The sequence below is a fragment of the Peromyscus eremicus genome, chromosome 23 (genome assembly GCF_949786415.1).
Source record: "Peromyscus eremicus chromosome 23, PerEre_H2_v1, whole genome shotgun sequence".
NCBI lineage: Eukaryota > Metazoa > Chordata > Mammalia > Rodentia > Cricetidae > Peromyscus > Peromyscus eremicus.
In genome coordinates, this window is record NC_081438.1 from 11,029,833 (window position 1) to 11,053,689 (window position 23,857).

The window sequence follows — 23,857 nt, forward strand, 5'->3', positions numbered from 1 at the left end:
AGGTCGGGGGGGAAGGTGGTAGTGGGGGACTGTCGGCCACTTTGGGGCAGGCAGAGAGCCTGATTCTAGAAGAGAGCCATTTCAGGGCAACACAAGAGTCCCTGAGGGCAGGGGGACATCCCAAGGGACATTGGAAGGAACAAGCAAGACTGAGTTGGGAATGAGAGTTTTTAGTCTTGGTCTGACTGCCTCAGGGGGGTGTGATGGGGCTTGGGACACTGACGGGGAAAGACTATCAAAATGGGAAAAACTAGACTTTCTTCTTGTGTGTGGAAGACGGCCTGACTCCAGCCGCGGATGTATATTCCTCTTGATTTGTGATAGACTAAGAGGGTTCTGGCCTGCTTAGAGTTCATAATACTGTTATTGGATCGCCCCCGGGAACCTTAGGGAAGAGAGACAGAACAGAGGGGGCTCTGAGTGGGAGTGGGGGGCGGTTCCTTTGTTCATTGCCTAAGAGTAGAAGAAGGGAGAAGCATGGGGCCTGGGAGGAGGTCCCCTCAGATCCAGAGCTCTGTGCCACCTGTGCCCATTTGGGGAACCAGGGACGAGAAAGAGATCCTGGACCTCAAGGTATCTATAGTGCTAGAAGGCAGCTGCCATGCGCCCAGGCTGTGCCCGCTGCAGACCCCAGGCCCGAGGACAGCCAGGCATGCCAACAGGAGATGTGACTTCAGAGGTGTGGGGCCCAGGTTTATCCAGCTTGTGAGGTTGCTGACTAGGCTGGCGAGGGGCACCGGCACAGGGGCAGGGTGAGGCTCTGTCTCGCATCCTCCATTGTGGAGGGGAGAGTAGGAGAGAGACAGTAGGGCAGGGGGGTATAAGGGTGGGTGAGGGGCAATGTTAGGGTGGAAGATGAGCCAGGAGAGGGTGGTGCTGGGAGAGAGAGAGCGGGGGATTCGTTTTCCTAGGAAGCAGGTGGGCATCTTCCTGGAGGAAGGGGTGCAGGCCCTCTGTGTATTCTGTGTGTCTATTTCCTGGTGTGCCTAGAGTCAGGGGTGGGTCTGTTTTGTTCTGGAGTGTTTTGGGGTGGGGGGACAGAGGCAGCCTCGATGTACAATTTCTGCCCCTGAGCTGGTCCTTACAGCCTGAGGGTCTGCCGATGCCCAAGGGGACACGTAGACAGGACACAGGGAATGACCTTGTATGTGTTCAAGGTCAGAGTAAGCCCCTTTGTAAACATCTCTCCACTCCCACCCCCACCCCCATCCCAGGGACCAGAGAGGGCTCGCATACAGACCCTGCAGCCCAGGGAGCGGGTCTTTGGCAGCAGTCTGAAGTGGGGGAGATATCAAAGGCTCAAGGGTAGCAAGGGCAGCTCTGAGAGGGGAGACCAGCTGGGGTGGAGATGGGGGGCACTGGGGCACTAGGTCCTAATCACTCGACACGTGGTTCTCGTTCTGCAGCTGGTGCCAGCGTTCAATCTTCTTGTCCTTGTTCTTAAGACATTCGTACCAATGTTTCAAGCGCTCACCTTTGGCCGAGATCCCCAGCTGGCAGCCTCCTGGGGATGAGCAGGGAAGGGAGAGAGGGGCAGGTCAGTGGAGAGGGACACGGTGGCCACTCACATCCCTAGACTCAGGGAGAAAGACAGTGACACCCCCAGCCCTCCCTGCCCTCTAAGAAGAGAACATTGCTATGTGACTGTCATTATTATCAATAACCCTCTGAACTATGGCTCTCTGCTGCAGCACCTAGCCACACCCCCTAAAATCCTTGCCCAGCTTCTACCCTTTTCTGTACTTGTCTCCACATACCGGGCATTCACTGTCGATTCCCCAAGGGTCACTTCCATCCTTATCCCTGCCTGGAATCTCTCCCTGTACCATGTTTAGGACTCTCTCTATCCTTGGCCTTTGGAAGGGCTGGTGAAGTTAAACCCAACATCTAGAACTTGCATAAAGATTAAGGGGGGGTGTCCCTGGTGCCTGCAGAGGATACACTCTCTGCTCTCTTGGGGTTCAGTTATTCTGCTGTGGGTGTGTACCCTCACTCATTAAAGGCACATCCAGGTGGGATCAAAGCCAGGACCCTGAGTCCCAGGTTAGCCCTGAGCCTACAGAGCTGCTGGAAGATGGGATGGTATGAACCTAGCCTCCCCTAGCTCTGCAAGGCGTCCTCTCTGGGGGAGGCCAGATGAGAGGGGCTGTCTCCAGAGCTGGGGTACTCACCGATGTAATCGTTAGATTTGCCGATGTCATAGTCCCACACTGAGATATCCAGGGACTTTTTAGCCAGGTCGCTGTGCTTGATGTCGTAAAAAAACTCCTGTGAATAGGATAGGGAGGGCTGAGCAACAATCCCAGGAGCCTCCAGCACAGGCAGCTAGGGAAGGAGCCTGAGGAGTCCCTGGAGTAGGGCATTCTGGGAGCAAAGAACCCTTCCCACCCCAGGCCTGTCATGTCCTTTCATCAAACACTCCTTAGGACAAGAAATCTGGGTGACACTTTGGCAGTAAAGCTCTGTTTGGTACTGGGCAGTCGTTGGTCAAGGATGGTGAATTCAGCCCTTCTGGAAGCTTCCTGAGATTGCGTACCTCAATTAGCATTTAGGGATTTACAGTAGCCCAGCCTTTGTCTGGTTTTGCTTTTTGAGACAGGATCTCACTTAGCCCAGGCTGGCCTGGAGCTCAACTGTGTAGCCTAGGCTAGCCTCAAACTCATGGATGAGCCTCGTACCTCACCCTCAGCCCCCACTGGGCTTAACAGTCTGTTTTTTTTTTTTTTTTTTTTTTTTTTTTTTTTTTTTTTTTAAAAAAAAGCAACTCTTCGGCCAACTTGTAAAGTTCAGTCATGTTCGTTGTTCAGACAAACAAGGAAGGAAGCTATGACGCATTATCCATCACGGCCACACAAGAATAGCCACTGTCAGGGTTTATATGTATGTTTATACTGATGTGTGATTTAAAAACAAACGAACAATGAATTCTAAATCTACAGTTTTGAGGTTTCCTTTTTGCACTTTGTAATTTATGTTAAAAACCAACTTAGCAGCTGGGCGGTGGTGGCGCACGCCTTTAATCCCAGCACTTGGGAGGCAGAGCCAGGTAGATCTCTGTGAGTTTGAGGACAGCCTGGTCTACAGAGCAAGATCCAGGACAGGCACCAAAAACTACACAGAGAAACCCTGTCTCAAAAAACCAAAAGACAAAACAAAACAAAACAAAGCAAAAAACACAAAAAACCAAAACTTAGCACATTTCTTAAAAATATTTCATGTCAATGTGACAGTTCATGCCTCTAATTCAAGTACTTGGGAGGCTGAGGCAGGAGGACCACTATGAGTTCAAGGCCAGTGTTAGTTACACAGTGAGTTCCATGCCAACCAGGGCTACCAAATGAGACCTTGTCTCAAAACAAACAGCAACAAAACAAATGAATAAAAGTGTCTTAAATGTCATCATCTTAAAAACACCACACATGGGTTTATGTGTGTTTGCATGCCATGGCTCCCATATAGAGGTCAGAGGACCACTGGTGGGATTCTCCTACCACGTAGGCCTCAGATAGCAAATGCAGGTCATCAAGCGCCCCTAAGGCTCACTGGGTCTACATAACCATTTTCATGGTGGCATTTAATGTCTGTCGGGCTGTAACTTGGTCCCTCACAGTTGGGTGTGTAGGCTGCCTCTAATTTTCAGTCATTAATGCCACCACCAGTGGCATCCAAGGGGCAAGATCACTCCATCCATGATGATCCATTTAGGACCATTTCCAAGAAATGCTTTTCTGACTGCTGTGTACGGTGACGTCAGGTGAACTATGAGCAATCCGGCTGCAGGTTTCTTAAACTCAGAAGTTCGTACTATTGTCTCAGAAAAAACTCACTAAGGCCACAGGAAGGAGGGTCTGATGGGATATTTGTTGTTTTGTTTTGAGACAGTGTCTTGGGGGTCTCGCTAGGTAGCCCGGGATGGCCTTGAACTTCCGAACCTCCTGCCTCGGCCTCCCAGGTCTGCACCCCTTTCCCCCCTCCCCGCCCCCCCGCCCCCATTTGTATTCTTATTTGTGACTTGTCCAGATTCTGAGTGAAGGTAGGGCAGGCTGCAGTATGGGTCTCCTGAGTGAGTTTTTGAATGTTGGCTTTCAAAAACCATCATTAAAAAAAAAAAAGTATCATACATTCCCCCCCCCCCCCCCCGCTTGCAAAGCATGGTAGAATCCAGTATTAGCAAGCTTAGAGGCAAGGCCAGATGGAGAGCGCCGGGGTGGGACAGCCCAGCGGTCCAGCTCAGCCCTGGTCTCCTGGCATCTTGAGAACGTATTTTTCTCTTTGTTTGGGGTATGAGATGGAGGCTGTCCAGGTGGGAGAGCTTACAACTCTGCCCCTTTATACTCCTTATTCAGTCATTCGCCAATGGGACAGACACCTGCACCCCTCCCGCTGGGCTGGTTTACGGACGGGTAATGGAGAAGTAGGGGTTCAGCATGAGATGGAGGGACAGATGACTCTGAAGACATAGGAAAAAGTTGTGTGGGGCAGGGGGGAGGTCACACTTATTCTGTGTTTTGAGGCATGGATAGGAGTTTGTCAGGGAGGAAAAGAGGCATGGGGTGGTACACCCACTTAAGAAAGGGATGGTACGTTCAGATTGGAGTTTTCTACTCTTCTATGGAGGAGGTGTCAGGCCCGGAGGAGGAGCCAGGAGTCTACTGCCATGGTTCAGGTGTGACATCCTAAGGTCTGAGCCAAGGTGGGAGCCTTGAGAACACAGGGGAGGGAGCATACTTGAGGACCCAGTGCTCAGTGGGATTCCATGGGAGGCTGTGGAGGTGGCCGAGGGTGCCGCTGCCCTCATTCATGACCACGCAGCTCAGGAAAGACCCTGGGGGTGACTTAGTTCAGTATCTGAAAACAGCTTCCTCCCTGCAGGGTTCTCAAGCTTCGGGCTTTGTGACAGGGAGTCTGCCCCGCTTCGTTTTGACATAACTCAAGCCGACCGATAACAAAATGCTCTTTTGAGGTGACAAGGAGTATTCTGGAAGGGATTCATTCCTCTCTCACAGGCAGGAATTCCTCTCTCACAGGCAGGAAGTCTCCACCAGTACGCCAAAGAAGGAGGCAGACTTACCTCATTAAACTCAGGGTTCAGGGTTTTCTTTTTAATCTGAGTCTTGTGCTTGGCTTTCTTCCCCATGTCTGGTTTCAGCCAGCTGGGAAGAGACACCCATGTATCAGAAAGTGACCCAACACTGGTAACACCTTGGATGGTGGTGGCCCTGCTCTGAGCACCTTGTGTCATCCCGCTATTCAATGCTATCCACTGGCTTCCAGTGACCTCAGGGGGGAGTTTAAAATCCTCTTATGGCCCCGGTGTCCATGTGGTTGGATCTCAGCTCCACCCCCGCTTTCTTTTCCCATCATGCTCTTGACCACCGCTTCCTTATTCTCCTCTCTACCCCACACCACCATTTCCACCAACCAGGAAGCTCTTTCTCAGAGTAGGGCACAGTGCCTACCACACAGTAGGTGCTCAATCAGTATTTTCTGGGTGAAAACAAGGACTTTTGGGGGCAGGGTTTGACAGACACTAGTGACCAGAATGGCTGAAGAACATTCCACCAACCAAGTCTGCTTACACTCTTCTACAGGAGTGAGCAAAGAGGGCTAAAACCCTCTCAGGGTGAGGACATCTGATTCCAGTGGTCACCAGTGGAGCAGCTTTGACAATGTTGCTGGAATAACCTCGAGTCTGAGGTATTTGGGGTGTTTCTATAGTGAATTTGAATGAAGTCACATTGCTTCTTTGGCAGTGGAGATCTGAGCTACTGGGGACATGGGCAGCTGACCCCTGGGGTCTGTAAGTGGGATCACTATGCCGATCACTCTAGGAAGGGACAGTTACAAGGGTTCTCATGTGGCAGGCATCACATTGGCTGGCTTCCAGCCTCATGATCAGTCTGCGCTGGGCATAGTTTAGCTGTGTGACCTAGGGCAGACTCCTTCCCTCTCTGGGCCTCAATGGTTAATAGTCTAGAGGGCTCTCTCATCCTCATCCTCCCTCTCCCAGGGTTTGAGACTCCCAGAACCCCTCTTATCTTCCATGGGTGCTGTTTGACTCACAGCTTGACGAAAGGGTCTGAGTAGCCATTGGCGTCCATGGCGGCCAGGTGCACACAGCGGATAATGCCCACAATGAGGCCGCCCTGCTGTGTGCTGTACATGAGGGACACCAGGATCTTTCCACGTTCTTCTATATCGCCAATTCGCTCCACCTGCTGCGTGTGGCAAAAGGCAATGTGGGGCTCAGAGATGTGGGTGGTAAAGGTGGGAGGTTGCACCGGAGGGCGGGAGAGCCAGAGCCAGCAAAGGGGTCGGTCAGCACCATGGACAGTGGGTGCCTCTGGTAGCCCAGGAGCATGCCCCAGGCTAGGCTCGCACATTGCCCCCCTCTCCCCCCCAGCTCAGCTTGAGAGCCCTGATTGGAACATTGATTGTAGCTGAGCTCCATCCTGGTCACTGACCTTGGCAGACCCTGGCCCTGGTCCCTGACTGGCCTCAGGTCCCCCCCTACAAAGGGATGAGCATGCCATTGTAGACCCAGCAATAGAAGCCATGTGAAGTAGGCTCTGGAGCCATGGGTATGTGAGGATAGGAAAAGTCCCCTCTTCCCGTGGTCTGACCCTGGGGATGAAGGACATTCTCCCTTCCCCCCATGAGCCAACAGGTCAGTGATGGTGGGATAAAGAGAGAGGAGGATGTGGGAGGAAGAGAAGAGGAAAGTGGTCCCTGGTAGTCTCAGCAGAGACACTGCCACTTCCCACCCACAGCCAGCTCACCTCCTCCTCGTAGAGTGCCATGCCACGGGCTGACCCAGTGGTCCCTGCGCGCTTCATCTGTGGGAGGAGACAGAATGGGAAGGTAACCTTGAGGCTCATCCCCCTGCCCAGGGAGGACCCAGAGCCACAAGGGTGGGCTCTCCAAGCCACACACCCCCACACACTCTCCCAATCACCAATGTTTACACAGCATTAACTGTCAAGATGGGGGCAGCGACCATGTGTGAGTTTTACTGCATTCTCCAATTTACAGAAGATGACACCAAAGGTCAGAGAGGACCAGCAGACTGTCCAGGTGTCGGTGAGCCCACACATAAACCATAAGTACTCATTCACTCAGGCTGGGTAGTTCAGGACTCTTGGGGGTCTGGCCTACTAGATGTTTCTCCTGTGTGGCTCTGGGGTCCTTCGGGTGGACCCCAAGGTTCTGAGAAGCATGGTTGTGAACTATGGGTTAAACTCAACCTCCACCCATCAGAGATGAGGACAGCTGGGAGGAGGGGACAGTGTTGACAAGTCCTGTCCTTAGTGCAGTGAGGTAGAAGGAGGCAGTTCCTCAGACGCCTGCCTACCTGGCTACCTGTCTGGGGACAGCAGTGTCCACTTTAGCCAGACAGGCATTACCCAGAAGCTGGTGATGATGAGGACATGACCATACTGTCCTGACCAGCTGGATTCACCAAGTAAGAATGAAAAAGAAGCCTGAAGAACCAGCTGCCACTAGACAGGGTCCCAGTGAGATGCCTCCTGTCCAAGACTGGCTTTTGAGACTTACTCTGTGTGAGCCACACTCCCAGCTGGCTGGAGAAGCTGGCTCCCTGCTTCTGGGTGACCCGGGCCATGTGCTCCCGACCCTAAGTCAGCCCACCTCTGCCTGGCACTCTGTACTGCCACAGCCCCTGCCTGATACCCACAATGCCTAGCAGGAAGACGGCAAGCAGCCCCTGGGCTCACCGGGATCACCCGCTCGAGGCAGATGTTGAAATTTTTCCTCTGGTTAGGCTTCAGCTTTTTGAGTGAGAACCTGGTCTCACCAATGAACTCATTGTGGCCGAACTTGTCCTCGTCACACACGGAGATCCTGCCACGGAACAGAGAGAAAGAGCAATAGATACTGAGCCCCCCTGTGCACCTGAGTGAGAGGTACTGGGCGTGGCCTCGGTTTACCTGCAGCCTGGTGAGTGACTCAGTTCACAGCCTGAGGGTGTCCATGCCTCTCATGATCCCAACTAACCACTGCTCAAAGAGCTAGAACATTCCAGTGCTGGGGACCTTCCCTAGATCCTCCCTTACCCCAAGAGACCCACTCTTCCCTGCAAGGGGCCACACACCTGCACTTGATCCTGGGTAAATGGGATCACACAGCACACACCACCTTTTCTTGAGAACAATGACTTACGATGTAGCCCAGGCTAGATTCAAATTCACTATGTAGTCCAGGCCAGCCTAGAATGCCTGAGCCTCCTGCCTCAGCCTCACAGTGTTGGGATGACAGGCATGCACAACCCTGCTTGCTTGTCTACCTTTCCCTGTGGCTTCTTCAGCGCCACACATGTGAGTCTTAGCCATGCCTGAAGCTGTGGGATCTACATCCAAACACAATGAGGGACAAAAACCCCTCAGTCTGTACTGAGCATGTGCAGATGGCTGCCTGGACAACACAGGCTGACAACTGTGGGCACCTAGACATGGAAGCTCCCACCTCCCACCTCACCCCCCACCCCCTGCATTTACAGTTCCTGCTGGAGTCCATGCTGTTTTTTTAAGGGCTGGTCCCACCCTTCGCTGCCACCTGCAGGCACCTGAGCGTCTTTCTCTGCATGTCCTCCTCCGTGATGCCATGGTACTGCAGTGTCTCGTTCCACACGGGGTTCCGCGTGTTGCGCAGGGTCTTTGTACGCAGCTTGTTGGACTAGAGGTCCAAGAGACAGACAGACAGACAGGCAGGCATCCATCAGTAGAGACAACCTGGAGACCCTCCTCGAACATTCCCTTAAGTGAGGAAGCTTAGGCATCTCTCGTGGAGACAGACACGGCTTATAGCAGAAATGATGCCACCTATTCTGAGGCAGGGACATGGGGATGTCTCCCGAGTCCTCAGGAAGTGTCCTCCAGACCCGGAAGTCCTCAAAGGGGATGGCCTGCCTTCCCTCCTCCCTCCCACAGCACTGAGGGTCAAACCCATGGCCCTGACGCAGCAGGCAGGTGCTCTCCCCCTGAGGAACACCCCCACCCCAAACAAACTTAAACCTCAAGATGGAGCACACTAAGTGACTCAGGCAGGCCTTGAACTTGTGACCCTCCTGCCTCAGCCTCCCCAGTAGCTGGGGTCATAAACCTGCGCTGTTAAGTTCAGCCTTTTAAAAAAGTAGCGAAAAATTTTCATTTTACTCCAGGAGAGAAGACTAGAAATACACCCACAAACACAAGAGGAGGCTAGATGGTCCTAATTCACACTAAGGTGTAAATGAACGATTGGGTTTTGATGGACAGCAAAAGTCACCAGTGGGCTGGAGGAGGAGGAGGGACCATAGCTTCACTAGCCAATCAGAGCCAGGGGTGGGCATGTCTTTAGCTCAAAGATAATGATGGGACAAAGTGTGTGTGTGTGTGTGTGTGTGTGTGTGTGTGTGTGCCGGGGCCGCTGTGTACCTTGCTGGCACCAGGCAGCAGATGCAGCTTCACATACGGATCCGCCAAGCCATTGGAGTCCATGGGCTTCAGTCCCTGCAGGAGGAGGCACAAGAGGGTCAGCCACAGCAGGGGATGGCATCTGTCTTACCCAATCTGTCTTACCCAGTGGGGACAGAACAGAGGGACGCTGTATCTTGAAAATGACGCTGGCATCAGGCACAGAGTTTAACAACATACCACTCCCTAGCTGTGTGGCCTTGGGCAGCTTTCTACGCCTCTCTGAGCCTGTTTCCATGCTGTTGGATGGAAGAGTGGGGTGGTTTCAGCACAGCTGCCCCTGGGTGTTGTAAAAGGGATGGAGAGGGCACCCCGGCATAGACAGCAGAGAGATGTGGCTGGGGACAGAGACACTCCTGAATCCAGGGTCTGACCTCTGCCTTCATTTAAGGCCTCAGTTCCCCCCATTTGGAGGATGAGGCTCGCACTGCCTGTCCCCCCTCAAGGCCAGGAGAGAGTGACTTTAGCATCATTTTCTGAGATTAGTTAAGCTGGCCTTGTTCACCTGAGCAACGCTCAAGGTTTTGTGACTCAGACACTCTCCACCCACCCTGGCTAGGAAGGAGTCCCACCCGTGACCTCAACCTGCTCATCTGATTGATGGGGTCGACCGTGTCCACAGCTCGGTGGGGTTCAGGGAGTTATGAATGAAATCTTGCCTTTGAAGATGTGCCTCATGTATCCAGGGTTGTAACCCCAGGCATTAGCTTTCTGGCCTCAGTTTCCCCACCTGAATAATGGGGCTAATAAAAATGCCTCCCAGGGCTGGAGAGATGACTCAGAGGTTAAGAGCACTGGCTGCTCTTCCAGAGGACCTGAGTTCAATTCCCAGCGACCACATGGTGGTTCACAACCATCTGTAATGAGATCTGGCGCCCTCTTCTGGCCTGCAGGCATACGTGCAGAACACTGTATACATAATAAATAAAAATGCCTCCCTCACCTGGTCACCAAAATAGAGGAGAGAGTAATATACACCTGATCACTCACTATAGTGTCCAGTACACAGTAGGGGCTCAATAATTGCATGCTAAAAAAAATGGCTTGGGTGGGAAGGTGGGCTGAGGCAGGAGGTGCTTTAAGATGTTGATGATTGTTTATCCTCCAAACTGGGGTGTTTGAGGAGTGAAAAGAGGGTCGTGTCATTTCTACCACAGGCCAGCAGGCACAGAGAGGGGACTGTCCTAGATACCCACAAATGGCCAGCCACTTAGCATTTGGTGCTCCCAGCCTGCCTTGGAGGAAAGACATCACTGTCACCCCCAATGAGTCAGAGAGGGTCAGCCACTTCCCCAAGTAACACAGTGCGGTGTCCTGGGCCAGCATCCACTTCAGGGGAGTCTGGTCCAGATCTTGCTGGGGTTTTTTTCCGCATGGGATCCCAGACTTAAGTTCATGCCCCGCCTCGCTGAGTCCCCCAAGGTCTGGAATTCAGCTTGCTCCAGTACCTCCCTCCCTACAAAACCACCTTAATACCACAGCCACGGTTTCCACCTCACTGCTGCCCCTGGTGGACAATGGCATCAGCCAGAGAGAGACGGAAAACTCAGAGGCACCAAGTCAGGCTGTCTTGGTGGCAGCTGCGATGTCCCCTCTGCATGCTGTAGGTGGCCGAGGTGACCCTCATAGCCAAGCTGCCGCCACTCCCAGGAAGCAGCCACGGGACCATCCCCAGAGGAAGTCCTCCCCAAGGAAGTCTGCTATGGCTGGTGACAAGCCTGTTCACATCTCTGCCATTACCACAGTGACGGCAGCAGCCAGGCCTGGGACCCATCCCTTGAGTCTCTTAGGAAAACCAGAGCATCCCCAGGGGTCCCCACACACCTTCGCTCTGATGATGGTACACTGCAGGTTGCTGTTGTCTTGGTCATAGAGAAGGCTGAATTCCAGGGCACCCAGTGTGGCTACAGGCAACACAGACGGGAGCCAAGAAAACATTAGATGTTTAGTCAATCCACAAACATCTCCTGGGGACTCACCAATGGGTCCAGCCTCAGCTGGGTATTGGGACCACAGAAGAGAGAGAGGGCAGAGCCCAGTCTTATACTCTATCCTGGTAGACCTCTCTCCCGAGAGCCTTCTGCAATCATTTGTATGTGTTTAGTTAGTGACTTCCTCCCCTGGCAGGTTGAGAGCTCCCTGAAGATAAGGGCTAAGGATCTTGATTGACTACCCTATCCCTACTGTGTGCAAGGCACACAGTAGGTGCTCCTGTGTGTGCTGAAGGAATACATGGATATCAGCATTTGCTGGTCCTCTTGCTGGGAATGCTCTCTCTCTCTCTCTCTCTCTCTCTCTCTCTCTCTCTCTCTCTCTCTCTCTCTTTCCATGCTCACATGGCTCACACCCTCTCACGTTCTACAGCTTGGCTCAAAAGTCGCCTCCTAGAGAAACCCTCCCTGATTGTAACCTCGAAATGGTGCATGTTTCATCCATAGTTTGACTCTTGTCTCTCCTGTTGCCTTTTGTCTCAATGACCTAGGGCCTGGAGCCGCTGAGTCACCTGGAGGTCAAGAAATCCTTGTCGGTGACAAAGCTGAGGGAGTGAGGAACAGAGAGAAGCCAGCTGTACCCAGCCCTGTAACTGAGCTTACGCCAGGGCAGCCTGGAGGCTGGCAGAGGTCACACTCGGGAGATTGAGAACAGAAGAGCATCCAAGACAAGGATGGAGGAGGGCAGATACAGAATGCTGCTGGGGACTGATACGGCAGGTGGGCTCCCCTCTCTCTTCCCTGAGACCACAGACCCCTGACTCTGGGGATCCCCGACATCAAAGGGGGCAACTGCTATATCATACAGTGTGGCCCTCAAGTGACTGGAGCCCTGTAATGGACTTCCAGCCCCTCTGCTCACTGGCTATGTGGGCGAGTTTTATGGCAACTTGACACAAGCTAGGTCGTTTGGAAAGAGGAAATCTCAACTAAGGAAATGACCCTCCCCTACCTGACTGGCCTGTGGGACATTTTCTTGATTGATGGGGAGGGTCCAGCCCATTGTGGGTAATGTCATCCCTGGGCTGGTGGTCCTGGGCTCTATTAAGAAAGCAGGTTAAGGGGCTGGAGAGATGGCTCAGAGGTTAAGAGCACTAACTGTTCTTCCAGAGGTCCTGAGTTCAATTCCCAGCAACCACATGGTGGCTCACAACCATCTGTAATGGGATCTGGTGCCCTCTTCTGGCCTGTAGTCATACATGTTGTATACATAATAAATAAATAAATCTTTAAAAAAAAAAAAAAAAAAGAAAGCAGGTTGAGTGAGCCCCTCTATGGCCTCTGCATCAGCTCTGGCCTCTAGGTTCCTGCCCTGTTTGAGTTCCTGACCTGAGTTCCATTCTTGATGGACTACAAGCTGTTAGCTGGAATAAACTTTCTTCCCCAAGCTGCTTTTAGTCCTGGTGTTTATCGCAGCAATAGAAACCCTAAAAACTGGCCATTTCTGAGTCGTGGGGAGTTTTTCCAGGACTATATGCAGAATGAGAGGAGAGAATTCCTGTCCCCACTCCCTAGGGACAGGAACTAGGGAGTGTGGATGGCCCTGGTGGGAAGGGAGGCCCACCCAGAGCTCAGCTCCACCAGCGTCCACTTTCCTGGCCTGCAACCTTAGTATTAACATCGCTGTCATTCTTGATGTGTGCTCAGCCTGACACAATCATGGCGGTGTCCAGTTCACCAAGCACTTTCCCCGCGGTGCCTCAGTTTACCTACCCATCAGCCAACACAGGAAGCCCCGCCTCCCAGTAGCATCCAAACTTTCTGCTTTCCTGGCTGCTTCAGCCATAGCAGACAAAGAAAAAGCATGTGTGTGTGTGTGTGTGTGTGTGTGTGTGTGTCTGTCTGTCTGTCTGTCTGTCTGTCTGTCTGTGTCCCCCTGGTTCTGAGTTCAAGTAGGTGTCTAATAAATCATTGTAAGGATGATCTAGCAGGGATCCCAGTCACGAGAAAAAAAATGACTGAGGGACTCAGGCCTGTTTGAGGCGGTTGTGGGCCACCAGATAATTCTGTCTGGCAGATGGCCACCTGAGGTGAACCTCAAGAAACCCCACAAGAGGCTTTAAATGACTCAACGATGCTCCACTCTTGAGCTTTACCCCAATAGGACATGTGGTACCAGCACTGACCACACGGCGGCACTCACCAGCCATCCCAGCACTGGGAAGTGGCTGGCTGTAGCGCTTTCCCAGCACATCCAAGGCCCTGGGTTTGATCCCCAGAACCACGGGATTTTGAGGGTCCACATGTTAGCGGTTAGGTGGCATCTATTGGCTTCAGAGTCCCATTCCCGCCCTATCTCCAGCTCAGTTTCTGGGCGACTTTTCCCAACACGCCGCCTCCTCCCCTGCCAGAGCCTCTTACTTGCTTCATCAGAGTCATAGCTGTTGGCCTCTTCCTCCTCCTCCTCTGCAGGTGGTGCCTGGCGGGCAGGGGCCGCCTGGGAATAGGGGCCTGCAGGGTGGGGAGCTGACGACGGGAAGCCCCCCACAGGTCCTGTCCTCTCCTCCCGGGCTGGGGCGACAGCCCCTGGATAGCCAGGGTCACTTGGAGGAGCCTCTGTGGGGACGAGAGGAGACAGGGGAGAGGCAGGGTTGAGTCTGTGTCACAGCAACACGGCTGGAGGAAGCTTCCAGAATGCAGGTTCCCAGGCTGCACTCAGAATCAGGGGTCTGGGAGCCTGCATGTGACAGCCAAGCCCCAGGGCTGATTTGGATAAAAGCAAGATAAACCCCATAGAGGTCAGTGAGTGGTGTGGCCTCAGCCAGACAATATGAACCTTAATTAACCTCAGCTGTGTGACGTAGGGCCAGTTACTTAACATCTCTGAGCCTTAAGTTTCCTTATTTGTAGAATGGGAGTTACCGAATCCAAAGGTGCGTTAAACAATGAGGGTCCATGAAAAACCATGGCTACCTCGTAACCATGACAACCAGGCACCTGAGGCCTGCATGTGGGTCATGGAATCATCACTGTTTGCTTATCATGGGCCAAACACACAGCAGGCTCCACAAAAAGTGGTTTTTGTTTGGCTGGATTTTGAGTTTTGTTTTAACTTTTTTTTTTTTTTTTTGGTTTAATTTGTTTAATCATCCGAACAAGACTGTGAGGGAGGTCCTAGGCTGACTCACACTTCATAGAAAACACAACAAAACACTGAAGCTCAGAGAGGATTAGTCACTGGCCAGGAGTAACGCAGCAGGGAGTGAAGGGCCAGGAGGGATGCCAGGCAGTCTGGACTCTGGGCCGCAGGAGCGGGCTTGTCAGTGTGGACAGTCCAGGGTATCAGAAAGTGGGCTGCTTAGGCCTCATCAGACAGGTCTTGGGGCACAGGCTGAGTGCATGTGTTCTCCGAGAGGCTGGGACAGTCCACACTTACCTGCACTCTGCTCTGGAAAGCGTCCTGGCCCAGGAGTGGCCCTGCTGCCCCCAGGGGCCCCTGCGAGGGGATAGAAAAGGAGTAGTGATAAGGACATAATTCTGGTGTCTGTCCCTTCCCTCACTTCACAGGGTGGACAGGAGGCAATGGTGTGCAGAGGTCCCTGAGATGTCTGGAACTGTCCTGAGGGACGGGGGAGGGGGGAGCGGCTGGCGTTGGAAAAGCCCAGGTCCAATCTCAGCATGGAGATCTTCCCAAGTCCCGCTTCCTCCTCCTCCGAGATGTGGAAGAGGTACCACCAAGGCCCTGTCCCTTCACAGTGGACAGATTGCTCCACCCACCCACGCCTCTACTGCAGTCCTGCCCTCAGCACGGGGCCTCCTTCACTCCCAGAGTCTAGGAAGAGCTCAGGGCTCTTCCTGTTTCAGTCCTGCAGGGTGATGGGACTGGAGTCACTGCTTGGGGACACCAGGGCACACGGGGGCTGCATGGCAGGTACCTGGCTGCACAGATTGAGGAGGTGCCTGGCTTGGCACTGAGGCCGGGGCGGGGCGGGAGGCCTGGACTGAGTTAGCTCTCCTCAAACCTGCAGAAAGAGGAGGGAGACAGTATAATTCACATGCACATGCACACACATACACTTGAGGGTCCACGAAAGGCTACCCTTCTCTGGTCCTTTTTTGTCCCTCAGTGCTTAGACCCTCTGGGCAAATCTCAGTGGCTGCAGGGTTATTGAAAAGCACAGGTCAGCTGGGCCCAGGGATGCATGCCAGTCATCACAGCCGCTCAGGTAGGAAGCTTGCAAATTTGAGGCCCACCTGGGACACAGAGTAAATACAAGACCAGAATCGGTCTCAAAATAAAACAATAAAATGGGCCCGTGGGCATGGATCAACATAGCGTGCTTACCTAGAACCTGCCCCCCAGTGAGCTGACGATGGGATTAAGTGAGATGATACACGCAAAGAGTTTAATCATGTGATCGGTGCAGAGCAGGCACTCCGTAAGAGGAGTTAATGTTACTAATGGATCGTTCACCTGCGCACCTTAGACAGCCTGCATTCAACCAGGAATCCTAGAATAGGCTAGGAGAGAGGAGAGAGCGCTGAGGGGCTCAAGGGCCGTCTGGAGTGAAGAGGCATGCGCCCGGAAGTAGGTTGGGGAGGCCAACTTGGATAGTGGCATGTCCTAGGGCTGTGTCTGTCCTTCCACCCGGGAACTCAGAGAAGGGGGCAGTGAGGTCAGCTCAACATGGAGTACGTGGCGCTAGGAGCTTTCCAGATAAGGAGACATGGACATTGATTGTACAGGTGCACATGTGTGTATACTCTTGTGTGTGCATACATGTGTGTGTGCATATGCCTGTGTGCATGCACACGTGTATATTTCTGCCTGTGGGGAATGAATGCAGAGGCCAGCGGTCAACATGGGTATCTCCTTCTACCATTCTCCACCTTATTTTTTGAGAGGGTTTCCCCCTGAACCCAGAGCTCTCCATCTCAGTTAGGCAGCTGGCTAGTGAGCCCCATGACTGCTTGTCTCTGCCCCTCATCCCCCCATCTCTGCTCTGGGGTTACAGTCACATCACAGGTGTGCGCCACCACACCGTGCATCTGACATTGACTCCGGGGGCGGGGTGGTGGATTTCGTGTAGTCAGGGACGTCCTGACGCTGTCTTTTCCTTCAGGAGGCTGAACAACACATGAAAAGCACTGATTACATCTAGAAAAGTCAAGTGAAAATGTACCAAACATATACACACTCAATGCATGCACCCACGTGCACACACATGTACATGTGCTCACACACAGACAAGTACACACACACACAGGAACATGCATGCTCCCACATGCACATGCATGCACACACACACACACACACACACACACACACACACGTACATTCATGCCCATGAATGTGCATGTGCATACAAGCTAAATCATCAAACGCAGAGAAAACATAAAGGACAAACTTCATGTCACAGTTTCTTAGATTCAACACTCAAAGCAGAGGACCAATTGGACTTCATCAAAATCAAACCCCTGAAAATCAAGTGACACCATCCACAAAGAGAGCGAGTGAGCCACAAGGGGGCAGAAGCCATTTACAAATGACCCAGCAACAAAGGGCTGGAATCCTCCATGTAAAGAACACCAGTAGCCCAAGGGCAACAGAGTCCTGTTTAAAACATGGGCCAAGGGCCAAAACAGACATTTCTGTGGAGTATCCAAGTGGGAAAAGCTGGGTGCCACCGACTTTTAGGGAAATGTCAATCAAATCTACAGCACCACTCTGAGATACAGACTCACACCCATGGGCTGGGAGTAGCTAGTACTTAAAAACCAACCCACAGCTGAGTGTGGTGGTGCACATCTTTAATCCCAGCACTTGGGAGACAGGTAGGCGCATCTCTGTGAGTTTGAGGTCAGCCTGGTCTACAGAGCAAGTTCTAGGCCGGCCAGGGCTTCACGGTGAGACCCTGCCTCAAAAATAAAAAGCAAATGAACAAAAACCAGCACTGGGCTTAGTGGCTCAAGCTTGTAACCTTAGCACTTAAAGAAGCTGAGGCGGGAGGATCACTATGCACTCCAGTCCAGGCTAGCTACAGTGGGAAGCCCTGTCCCCAAAACCAACCAACCAAGCAAACAAATACACCAAACAGCTAAACAAACCAGACAGTCACACGAGTTGACAAATGTATATAGAAACTGGAACCCTTGTGTATAATTGACAGAAATGTAAAAGTCTACGCTACATAGGAAACAGGAGGGTGGTTTCTTTAAAAGGTTAAATATAGAACTGCCCAACATTGTGTTCTCTCTTGCAGGTATCTACTCCAAAGACTTGAATAGATATTTGTCGGAGATGTTTATAACAGCACAACTCACAACAGCTAGAGATAGGCTCATGCGCTGAGCACCTGGCCTCCAGCTGGTGACACATTCTGGGAGGTGGTGAAACTTTAGGAGGTGGAGTCTCACTGGAGGAAAGTCCACTTCCTGTCCACTGCTGTGTGAACTGCTTGGCCACACCCTCTCCTCTATGCCAGACTGAGACCTCTGAGGCTGTGAGCTAAGTTCATCTTTCTTCCTTTTAGGTTACGTCCTTCATCCTGTCACAGGGACGAGGGAGCTAAAACCCACATTTTAGGATTGAATACTGAGAAGCCAGGAATGGGGGTACACACCTGTAATCTCAGCACTCGGGGACTGAGGCTAAGACAGGAGGGTCATGAGTTCAAAGCCATCCTGGACTCATAATGAAATAACTTCTCTCTCTCTCTCTCTCTCTCTCTCTCTCTCTCTCTCTCTCTCTCTCTCTCCCTCCCTCCCCCCCCTCTCTCTCTCTCCCTCTCTCCCTCTCTCTCTCTCCCCCCCCCTCTCTCTCTCCCTCCTTCCCTCTCCCTCTCCCTCCCCCTCTCCCTCTCCCTCTCCCTCTCCCTCTCCCTCTCCCTCCCCTCTCCCTCTCCTTCCTTCTCCCGTTCCCTCTGTCTATATGTGTTGGGGGTTTGAAACCAGAGATCACTGTGGGTCCTGAACACTCAGCCACCACAATGCAACCCAGTCCCTCACTATGAAAACAGGGATGCTGTTCCAAGACTCAGACATAGGTTCATTAGAAACAAATGTTCCGGGGGCTGGAGTGATGGCTCAGAGGTTAAGAGCATTGACTGCTCTTCCAGAGGTCCTGAGTTCAATTCCCAGCAACCACATGGTGGCTCACAACCATCTGTAAGGAGATCTGGTGCCCTCTTCTGGCCTGCAGTCATACATGCTGTATATATAATAAATAAATAAATCTTAAAAAAAAAAAAAAAGAGCAAAGATACTGGAACTAGACCAGAAGGGAGAAGAAAAAGAAGAAGAAGAAGAAGAAGAAGAAGAAGAAGAAGAAGAAGAAGAAGAAACAAATGTTCCTAGCCTAACACTCTTTGCTTTCAAAATCAAGTGGCCAAGACTCTTCCCACCAGGCATTTCATAGTATAATCTACTAGTGGTCCCAAGAAGCTGGACCCTGATAATGTACCTGTTAGTCAGTTATGTCCTGCCCATTGACAATAACAGCAGAAGCCACGGGGGAAAGAAATTAGATGGATATTCATTTTGTTCAAACCTAAGTAGCCTTTCTTCTCCTTTAGGGAGTCAAACAAAGCAAAAACTCATGTGGTTTCCATATCCATGTTGGGGCAAGAAGAGGCTTGATCACAATTACAATATCTGGAGGTAGAATTCTATGACTCCTTGACTATAGACCAGAATAGGTGATGGGAACGAAACATCATATACAGTAGGTGCTCAATAAAGATAGCACATGCCCACCTCTCTCACCTGCCGGGCTCCGGCTGGTGTCTCCAGCACCCCCACTGTGGCCATGGTCCCAGCCCTCAGAATCCCGGGCAGCTGTACTCATTCGTGCCTCAGAGGCCCTGCGCGTGGGAGGCCCATGGCTTCCTCGCCCAGGAGCAGAGGTGAGGTCAGGGCCTGCAAGGAAAGGCATGGCTTGAACAGAAAGAGGGAAGTGGTGGGGCGGGGTCCCCGAGTGGGAGACAGTTGGCAGAACCCACCTGGCTTCTGACCTGGGGCCCTCCTCTCCTCCATGTCACCTGGAAAGAAAGAAAGAGAGAGATAATGCAGAGTGCTGGCTTCCTTCCTGGTGTCTGGAGAGTTCTTTCTTCAGAGCTCCACATGGGGCTCGGCTTCTCTTCCTGAGAAAAGGTTTTGAAGCGTTAAGTAAGCTTCCCTACAGCCTCTCCCTCAAGCTTGCTCCAAATTTCCTTATTGCATGTGAAAACATAAGCACAGACCACCAAAACAACAGCCAACTCTTCTGCCTAGACCAGCAGTTTGTCCAACCTTTGACATCATAACACGGCATCGTTATCTGTGAATCTACAATCAGGCACCACACAGCCATGTTACAAAAAAAAAGGACTCAAAATTCTGCTTCTGTTCTAAATCAGTTTGCAGGTTTGTTTTGGGCTGAATTCATAGCTATCCTGGGCTGCATGTGGCCTGTGGGCTGTGGGTTGGACACTCCCAGCAGAGGGAGAAACGGGTGACCAGGAGGAGGGATGGTTGGTAGGACTGCACACCCCTCAGGGACACAGTGTCTGTTGACAACTTGGTGGCTCCACAAGAGAAAGAAATGGCTCATGTTGCTCCATAAAGAAAACCTTTGGCACCAGGCACCACGATTCTGAGAGATCGGGTCAGGGGGCTGAGATTTGAGCCCCGTGTCTCTAGCTCACTTTTGAGAAATGATGCCCAGCATTGCTGCTCAAGTTGGGTCTTGCCATCCAGTGTTAATTGGGATTATTACAAGGGCTTTATCTGGCCAGTCCAAGTGGTGCTATCCAATGAAAATGTGGAGTCATTTTTCTTCCTATTTGCCTCTCTCTCTTTTAATGATCACATTAATTATTAATAACCATACTCAGATAATAGCCATGATATTAATAGTGCTGGTAATTTTCTTTTGCTAATTTCATTTCTATTCATCTTTCACTTTTAATTAGTCCAGTTTCAGAATTATTTACAGTCAATAGAAGAAACACACGTGAAAATCAGGCATGGTGTCACACACCTATAATCCAGCACTAGGGAGGTAGCGGCAGGAGATTCAGGTTCAAGGTCACCAAGTCCTTGGATATAATGAAGTTCCAGAGTATCCTAGGCTACATAAGATTCTTCCCAAAAATAAAAAAAAGAGGGAAAGAAAGAAAGAGGAGAGGGAGGAGGAGACAGAGAAGAGGAGGAAAAAGAGAAGAAAAAGGAGAAGGGAGGGCAAGAAAGAAAAGAAGGGAGAGAGAAGAGGAGGAGGAAACACAAGAAAACCAGGAAACCCTCTTTAGCAGGCCCAAGTTCCCCAGGTTCCATGGTATATTCAGGTGAGTGGGGGCCTCTCCCAATTCCTAATTTTAATTTCTTCTTTTGTGCTTTTCAATTTCCCACTAAGGAAGACAGCAAAGCCATTTGGCAAGCTGGTTTTTCTAGAAAGTTCCCTGTGATACCCTCCCAAACAAGGTTCACGGTAAACTGTGAAGGGGCTAAGGAGTCCTAGACAAGAGGCCAGAAGCCGACAGACAACGAGTACTTTCCTAGGACACCTCCAGGTAGACCAGTAGGCCGGGACCTGTCCAAGGTTCTGAAAGGGGTTGGCTTTGTCCTACCTCGAGCTGGAGCCCGGGCTGTAGGCTGCTCCGGGGCGGCAGGCTCACCAGCAGGCTGCTGGGGCTTGGTCTTCTTTATAGGCATGGGCTGTGGAAGGACCTGTTTGGGGAAACCCTTGAAGAACCATGCTCCTGAGCGCTTCCAGACCTGGGAAGGGGGGAAGGCAGGTATGGGAGACATGGCAGCCAACTGCCAGTTTTTATTTTTTTGTTTATCTTTGCTCCCACAGCTCACGGCCATGACAGTGGCCACATACATCTGTTCCACTCATCAGCCTCACAAACCTGATGGCCATTTTATTGATAGAGAAAGTTGAATGTTTGCCATGTCAAGAATCAGTCCAATAACTCACAGCCAGAGAGAGGAAGAGGGAGGGGTCAATGCCAACTTGTAACTATGGCCTTGAGCTTGATGTAAGTAATATGGGACACACCTGTAAGCCCCAATACTTGGAGGCAGGATGATCAGGAATTCAGGTTCGAGGTCAGCCTGGGCTACGTGAGACCTTGCCTCAAAACAGATTATCTACTCCCTGACAACTTCTTCAAGACCCCAGGCCTTTATCATAACTTCAGGTTAGACAAGATGATATGGGGACATCTGGAAGATCCCCACATTCCCATCTTGCTATAGCCCTACAGGGTTATCCAGCGTGGCACATAATAACGGGGCTTCCATGACTTTAGTCTTCTGGCTTACGAGATCCAGGAGAACACCAGAGGAGTATGAAGATGTGGAGAGGAGAGTCATGGTATCTATCCCCTTGGCTCTCTCCCTGCTGTTGGGTGGTGGTGACCCCCCGCTCCCTCTACCTATCTTCCTGGCTACTGTGTCCTCCTCCTTCTTTCGATTCAGACCAGGGGGTGGATTCAGAGCCCTGCCATCACTCATATGGGGAGGTTCCCCCCTCTACTTCTGGTGTCCCCCACTCTGCCATAAATAGCACCTTCATCAAGCCTTCCCTGTGTGTCCTGCTGTCCTGAGGCTGAAGAGAGAGAACATGACCATGGTGATAATGTCTCCAAGGCAAGAATCTACAACAGCGGGCGAATGGTAAAGAAACCGGAATGATTGGGGATAAGGTCGATAACACAAAGCAGCTGTGGGCAAGAGAAGGATTCTAGAGGAAAATGGACAGAAAAAAAGAGAAGGATGGGGGAGGCAGAGGATGAGGTAGGAGGAAGAGAAGGAAGCAGAAGTGAAGACATAAAATATCGTGGAGGAAGGGGGAGGGGGAGGAACAGAAAACAGGGAGATGAGAAAAGCAATGGGCAAGGACAGAGAAAAGCTTAGGGGAGTTCTGCAGAGACGACCCAGTGGGTGGAGGGCAAGCGGGAGGACCTGACCTCAGATCTCTAAGCACCCACATCAAATCTGGGCAGTGCGTACCTGTCACTCCAGTGCTGGGGGGTAGAAGCAGGGGGATCCCAGGGGCCCACTGGCCAGCCAGCCTAGCTGAAGCCATGAGCTCCAGGCTCAGTAAGAGACCCTGACTCAAAAAGCAGGACAGAGACCATAATGACAGACACCTGATGTTGACCTCTGGCTGCCATAGGTTCATAGCTGGGGAAGCACACCATCACACACGTGTGCCTATACTTATGCCACAGAAAGAGAGAGAGAGACTTGGGGGGAGGTAGACTCAGAAAGTGAGGGACAGGGATGGGGAGGGGGAAATCAGAGGGTAGTGATAAAGAGGCAAAGGGAAGAGAGGAGAAAGGAAAAAACCACAGCGGCACAGGAAGAGACTTTGCCGATTCACCAGCCATTCATTCCTGTTAGGTTTTTAGACAGGGTCTCATGGGTCCATGCCGGCCTCAAATCCACTATGTGCCGGAGGCTGACCTTGAACTCCTGATCCTCCTGCTCCTGCCTCTCCAGTTCTAGGATGACAGGTGTGCACCACCATGCCCAGTTCAGGCCATGCTGGAGATTGAGTCTGGGTCTCCTCGTGTGTATTAAGCAAACACTCTGAACCACATCCCCAGCTCTAGGCTGGTTCCTTTCCTACCAAACCCTGAAGACACAAGAGCCAGGGCAAGCCCCAAGCCTTTAAGTGCCACCACCCACAGCCTCCCCACCAGCCCCCCTCCAGGCACAGACCTGGCCACTCACCTCCCTCTGCTCAAGGCAGATCTTACAGAGCCATACTGGATGTGGGCGGTTATTGGAGGTCTCAACACCACACTTGGTGCAGACATTCTGTGGAAAAAACACACAGTCCGAGCACACACAGGTGAAGCATGCTTTGAGCTATTGGGGGACTATGGACAGGCAAGAGGGGTCTAGGGGTGGCAATGGAGTTCAAGATCTCTTGGGGGATCCAAAGAACTAGAACCCTTTTTCACTTCCTCCCGAGAGCAAGGCCAATAGGAATAAGGTTTCACTTTGGGTCTTGCTGCCAATGGCAAAAGCTGGATTCTTTCCCAAGATTGGAGGGGAGGTCTCTCAAAGAATCCATCCTGTGGGGCCTGGGTTCTCATCCACAATATAGAAGAGGCCACTGGCATGATTTTTAAGAAAAGCCAGTGTATTCATTCTGTTTATTGCTTCTTTCTTTTCCCAGAAGACTTGAGACAGTTTTAGCCATGACTACATGTCCACCCTACTCCAGTAGACAATGGCTGAATAATAACCAGACAACACAAAGGGACATTATACTCTGGGGTGAGCTTCCCATTGGCTGAGAATGAACAGGAAAACCCACAGGTGCATAAAATTGTCTATCAAGATAACTGTTATAATGCATCATCTTTCACATGAACTTTCCCCAACACTGTATTTGTCTTGTTCAAGACAGGGTTTTTTCGGTGTAGCTCTGGCTGTCCTGGAACTCGCTCTGTAGACCAG

At 51.6% G+C, this 23,857-nt stretch overlaps 1 protein-coding gene across 1 annotated transcript in view; it reads right to left on the reverse strand.

Annotated features, from left to right (window-relative positions):
* Positions 1 to 1,224: 1,224 nt before the first annotated feature.
* The window catches only part of Rph3a (rabphilin 3A), a 50,943-nt gene continuing 28,310 nt past the window's right edge, over positions 1,225 to 23,857 (reverse strand). Inside the window, exons 5-20 of the mRNA XM_059249407.1 lie at positions 23,123 to 23,209; positions 21,007 to 21,154; positions 19,402 to 19,440; positions 19,166 to 19,318; positions 15,337 to 15,423; positions 14,838 to 14,897; positions 13,823 to 14,017; positions 11,295 to 11,374; positions 9,432 to 9,506; positions 8,582 to 8,691; positions 7,734 to 7,860; positions 6,780 to 6,836; positions 6,064 to 6,218; positions 5,072 to 5,153; positions 2,172 to 2,268; positions 1,225 to 1,504 (exon numbers count right to left, since the gene is read on the reverse strand). Of these exons, the coding sequence (XP_059105390.1) occupies positions 1,374 to 1,504; positions 2,172 to 2,268; positions 5,072 to 5,153; positions 6,064 to 6,218; positions 6,780 to 6,836; positions 7,734 to 7,860; positions 8,582 to 8,691; positions 9,432 to 9,506; positions 11,295 to 11,374; positions 13,823 to 14,017; positions 14,838 to 14,897; positions 15,337 to 15,423; positions 19,166 to 19,318; positions 19,402 to 19,440; positions 21,007 to 21,154; positions 23,123 to 23,209 (1,683 nt within the window). The 3' untranslated portion in view covers positions 1,225 to 1,373. The remainder of the gene's footprint in view (positions 1,505 to 2,171; positions 2,269 to 5,071; positions 5,154 to 6,063; positions 6,219 to 6,779; positions 6,837 to 7,733; positions 7,861 to 8,581; positions 8,692 to 9,431; positions 9,507 to 11,294; positions 11,375 to 13,822; positions 14,018 to 14,837; positions 14,898 to 15,336; positions 15,424 to 19,165; positions 19,319 to 19,401; positions 19,441 to 21,006; positions 21,155 to 23,122; positions 23,210 to 23,857) is intronic.